Below are 5,874 nucleotides of genomic sequence, written 5' to 3' on the forward strand. Positions count from 1 at the left end.
ATATATATATATTCATAATACTTGACATTGGAAACAAGACAAGTGTCATTCAGTGGGTGAACTGTTAGTACATCCATACCATAGAATACTACTCAGCAATAAACAGGAACAAACTATTGATTGATGCAAAAACTCGATGAGTCTCCAGAGAACTATGCTGAGTGAAAAAAAAAAAAACTCAAATGGTTACAAGACTACATGATACCATTTACATAACATTCTTGAAATGAAAAAATTATTAAATGGAGAACATATTAATGGTTGCCAGGGGTTAGGGAGAAAGTGGGGGCAGGACGGAAGATACAAAAAAATTTAATTAATTCAAAGCTAGAATATTTTTAAAGCAATTTAAGGTGACATATAAGTGGGATTGTCAGTGTAATATTTACAAAACCATTTAAACTTAGTACAAGGCCAAAGAGATAAAAGCTACTCAAGAAATACTTGTTAGTCGAATAATCAGAAGCAAATACCACCTTACATTTGATTTTATGGCATCAGCAAGATTTAAGCCAATATTGACAAATGATAAATTCTAAAATAATCTATTTCTTGTGATACAATAATCTATTTCTTGTTTGCATTAAGCTAAAGAAATTACAACAGAATATCAAATTTTAAAAGTTAGATTTGAGCTACTTTCAATAGTAAGCCAAAAAAAAATCCAAATGACTTTTAACATTTTTTGTGTTTATCTTTTAAAAAATTAGTAGAACAAATGTTTCCCCAGAGAATTTTTTTTAAAATAGCGTTTCTATTATAACAAGACTAAAATTTGGAAATTTGGGCATATCAGTCTATTATTCAGGGTAGAAATAGGGTAATGAACTGGCCATATCCCCAGAGGAAGCACTTTAGGACTATGTGTGCTCACTCAAAACAATGAAATAACTATTTGCACTGAAGGCACTGAACTACTGCTTCGGAATCCTCATTAAGGGGGCACAGTGCCCCTTACAGAATATTAAACAAGAAAGGATCTAGCAGGGATCTGGATACTAGAAAACAAGGAACAAACATAAATGTGCTCAGCTTTTAAGACAGCAGAGAAACTTTTTTTCCCAAGAATTTTTAAAAGTCTAACAGCAAATGGTTGTTAGCTACGCTAACGAAGAAGTTTAAAGTAAAATATGAAGTATTTTTAAAAGAAGTTTTATTCTTCTATATATTCAGAGAATAGCAAAGAGCAAAATCTACTAAGAATTTATGAATATTTTAGAATGCTAGAAAGTGTAAATGAAAAACCGAAAATCTAAAGAAGTGCACTTTCCTCAGGAACAGGTTGGAAAATACAACACGATGGCTTTTTCTATTATTGTACTTCCCACAGGCTTTTCCTTCCAAAGACAAGAAACCTCAAGGACACACAAAAACCCATTTAAAACACTTTCTTGTGTCTTTCAATCTCAATTCCAACAAAAAACTTGTAGGAGTTGGCATCAAATTTAGGTTTGTAATGAAGTGTGAATTCTTAAAATATGGAGGTTGGCTGCTAGCTACATTCCTTTGTTTCTCAAATCAGTGATGGAAAATAAAATATACTGAAATGTTTAAACTGTGTTTCCTTCTTATTGCAACAAGTGCAAGCTATCTGCAATATTATCATAGTCTCCCTAAAATGGGTCTAAACCACCTCCCTCACCTTTTAAAAAATGATTCTAGGTACAGAGTTAACTCTTGTGCTTCCATCTTTACAAATCATATAGATCAGCAGTCCCCAACTTTTTTAGCACCAAGGACTCCTATGAGAATCTAATGCCTGATGATGACCTGAGGTGGAGCTGAGGCAGTGATGCTAGTGCTGAGGAGCAGCTGCAAATACAGATGAAGCTTCCCTCACCTGCTGCTCACCATCTGCTGTGTGGCCAGGTTCCTAACAGGCCAGGGAGGTACAGGTCCCTGGCTCAGGGGGTTAGGGATCCCTAATGTAGACATAAGACATAACCTTTGAAAAAATCTTGAAAATGCCCCAGTAATGCTGTTACTATGGTAATTCTTATAGGCTAGTATTCTCAAAAGACAGACTCCTGAGTTTGAACAAGCTTACCTCACCATTTTCTATACTTCTCCTCTCATAAAATTTGTCTTCTGCCATAGCACAAACACATTCATCAGAAAAAGATCTACCTTATTAACCATATAGAATCTATTCTTTTGGTCCAATGATTATTTCCAAAGTTTATGTTTCTGATGCCTTTTCTCTTGGAATATTGTCCAAGAAAACAACAGAAATCAAATTCTACTTTTGATAATCACACAACGTCAAACTTTCTGTCAATGGTCCCTTTGAGTTGTCTTTCCATTTTTCCCGATCTGTTTTATGCTTTTTCTTCATCAAAATCATCTAAATATTTAATAGATAGCAACTACAAAAAGTATTTTTCTTTATTTTTAGGGATATGATTATGATAGATCATAAGCATTTATCTTAAAAAGACTTTCCATAAAGGAAGACATACATATATCAGCTCTATACAGCAAAGAGAATTATACTTCATTTAATGATAAATTCCATTTGTATAGCAAATTAGAGTGCATAAGGTGATTTCATGTTTAATTCTTACATCATATCTGTGAAGTAAACAGAATAGACACTATTTTCTCTACTTTAAAGGCGTGGTTTTATGGGGGAGGGGGCAGGAAGCCCTAGGCTGAAGATGACCAGAACTAGGAAATAGTAACCCTTTCACCACTCAGAATTACATGGCCTTGGGCAAAACACATAATGGGATAACTGGAATCCTCCTTAAGTCAATATAGACAATAGGAGATAGCTTAACTATCACCTCTGGGAAGTATTCTTTGTACTTTCCATCCTGAGGCCTAAAAGCTGGGTTAGAGACTTGCACTTGTACGTAGGCTGTTCTGCTACCTCGTCTTTAAAACATTGTTATTGTGGTAAAAAAACAAACAAACAAACAAAAAAAACACATAGCATAAAATTTATCTTAACCATTTCTAGGTGTACAGTTCACAAGTTTTAAGTATGGTCACATTGTTGTGCAACCAATTAATCCTTTTTTACTTGACTATTTCCCCTACTAGATTATAAATTCTTAAAAGCAAGAATCATGTTTAGTTTGTTGCTCTATTTTTAGTGCCTAACAAGCCCGATACATAGAATATTATCAATAATACTGAATGCACGCTTGCTCTCTCTCTCTCTCTATGCTCACACCTACTCACTCGACTATTCACCTAACTCAGAATTAATTAAGAAGTAAGGTGTTTAAAAAGGGGTGTAACTGTTAATTTAATTCAAAACTTTTTCTGATGTGGCCAACTGGTTTTCTACCTAAGTATATGGCAGATATTCTTTATAAACTGGATGAGTGTATAATCTGCAGCTCCAAGACTTTTTTCAAAATTACATTTAAACAATGTGATAAAAGCATTCATCAAAAAAAAAAAAAATACTGCATTGGCAAAGTTATTGAAATTAACAATATTTTGATTTTCCTAATTGTTTCTTGAGTATGTTGGGCTAAACAAGAAGCCTCAAAAATTAAATATCATATGACTGATCCTATTCAAGCTTTTTGGTATACTGTCCAGAAATAGAAAGTGAAAGACTCTAGAGTGTCTAGTTAACAAATCTTTTTTTATTCAATTTATACTAAATTCTTTACTTTATTGAATTTACTTGCAATAAAAAAAAAATCTTGATAGGACACTAAAAATAATTATTGATGATAGACTACTATGCCATTTTTTGGGCATATAACTCAGGATTTGTCCAAAAAATTGAGTCACACTACAACAACAAAATTTCTATGCACATAGCTATGTTATAAAAGTTTCTCACAGTTTACTTATATAAAAACTGAAAAATGCAATATTAATAATCCAAATTTATCTCATTAAGAAATGTTTACATGTAACTATTAAAATTTGTAATACATTTATAATGTTACTTTGATCAACTACAGATAATCATCAAGGTAATGACAATTATAACAGAAAGAAAAAATTTAATCTCTTAGCACCTTCTAGTAACAGGAAATTAATAATTTACATATGTATGTCTCAGACAAAAGTCATTAAAACATAAAAATATATTACATTAAAATAAAGACAATCGGAAACGTAAAATTTTTAACTATTAAAAACCACTTCATTTAAAAAAATAAATCATGGTGAGTATCATGCTTTTATTTTTAGAATATTTGGATACATTTAATAGAAACATGTAACAGTTCTGTTTTAAAATGTGACTATTTCAAATAAATTAGAAACTACCTTTTTTTTGGTAATTTAAACTTAAGATGAAAAATTTCAGATGCAAACTTAAAAATGTCCAAGAAGTAATATAGTTTAAATAAAAATAGTTTAAAATAAAAAATAAAAGTGATAAAATAAAAATATAGTTTAAAAATTCTTTGAAGGGGTACATGAGCAAAAAAAAAAAAATTTGAAGACCACAATACTATCCAAACCACTGCTTCTAGCCGTAGGCTTCTAGATTTGAAGCGTTTGCAGATTTGAAGAATTCAGATTTTTCAGCTTCTTACTGAATAGTACCAATATAGTTAAAGCTATGTCCTAAAAATTCAACCAAAAAACAGTACTTATTTTTACCTAGAATGGGAGAAAATTAAGGGTTCGTGAGTCATACGTACCATGTTCAAATCAGTTGCCTGACTTACAAATTCTCTAGTAATAACTTTCTGAACAATGAGGCACGCTAGACTGAGTAACAGCATTCCTCATCAAGAGTTAAAATTATGGGAGCTTTGAGGATGTGTTTCTTTCACAGAGGTACTTAGTCAAATTATCATTTAATAAGTTAAATTATCATTTAAGAGTGTCTACATAGTAAGATTATTGGCTGCTTTATCAATATTACTGTAATCACAGAATCTACTGCAAAAAGTGGAAGTATGCTACAAAGTATCTGCTGGACCAAATTGCAAGCCTTATCAAAAAACACCAACCAAATATTTCATGACCATTTAGACACACTTTAGATAAACAGCAATTCTAGAACACAAAGCCTCTTAAAATGCAGTCTCAATTAAAAAAAAAAAAAATCACTGAAAAAAATTTGCTAAAGTATTTAAAAATAATTCTAATACTTTCAACTAGTAACATTTCTTTACCACCCCCAGATAAGAGAGTGCATTAAGGTGTGGGCTGATATTGATTTAAATAGACGAAGTAATGCATTTAGTAAAAGGAAGTGAGATCTTTGATGGACAGTTCTTTGAAAAAGGTTAAAAATTCAAAAGGAGTGACTGCATGTGGCTCAGAACCTAAAAGCTTTTTTCTCCTCCCAATAGAAGAGCAGTCTCAAGTAATAACTGGTTGCCATGGAGATAAGAAACTAGAGAGATCAGAGAACTCAATTTGCAGTTAAATGGGCTGGAAACAATCCTTACATCTTGGTGAAGAAAAGCGATTAAAACTATACATGGATTGCCAGAGGGACTCTTTTTCACCTAGCATTTCCCAACCTCATTAATGAACAACAAGTCTAAAAAACCAAATGAAAACCCAAGGTGTCCATTGATTGAACTCATTAAACACAATTCAGGATTTCAAACGTTATCACAAACACTCCTATTCTGGATGACTTTGATTTTTTTTTAATGGTACTTGTTAGTAAATACTGGAATCAGACCAAAATTGTGTTCAAGAACAAACTAATATAACCGAGGAGACTAGAACTTCAGTGGGAAAAAAAAAGCGTGACAAATGGAAAAGTAACCAGAGTAAACAGCTTCAAGTAGTGAAAATCAGGTTTTAAAAAACCTCTTTACAGTCAACCAGAATACCTTTGTGAGTGCTGTACAGGGCTGCAAACGTCACCATGAAGAAAGTCGTAGAGTATTTTCCAGCATTAACTAAATGAGGAAAGGCCCTTTTTGTGTCTCG

At 32.2% G+C, this 5,874-nt stretch overlaps 1 protein-coding gene across 1 annotated transcript in view; it reads right to left on the minus strand.

Annotated features, from left to right (window-relative positions):
- The window catches only part of XPR1 (xenotropic and polytropic retrovirus receptor 1), a 127,295-nt gene that overhangs the window by 22,372 nt on the left and 99,049 nt on the right, over positions 1 to 5,874 (minus strand). Inside the window, 1 exon segment of the mRNA XM_025043963.1 lies at positions 5,775 to 5,874. This exon segment is cut by the window's right edge and continues 32 nt beyond it. Coding sequence (XP_024899731.1) covers positions 5,775 to 5,874 — 100 coding nt within the window.

Source organism: Pteropus alecto, unplaced genomic scaffold (assembly GCF_000325575.1).
Source record: "Pteropus alecto unplaced genomic scaffold, ASM32557v1 scaffold101, whole genome shotgun sequence".
NCBI classification, from domain to species: Eukaryota; Metazoa; Chordata; class Mammalia; order Chiroptera; family Pteropodidae; genus Pteropus; species Pteropus alecto.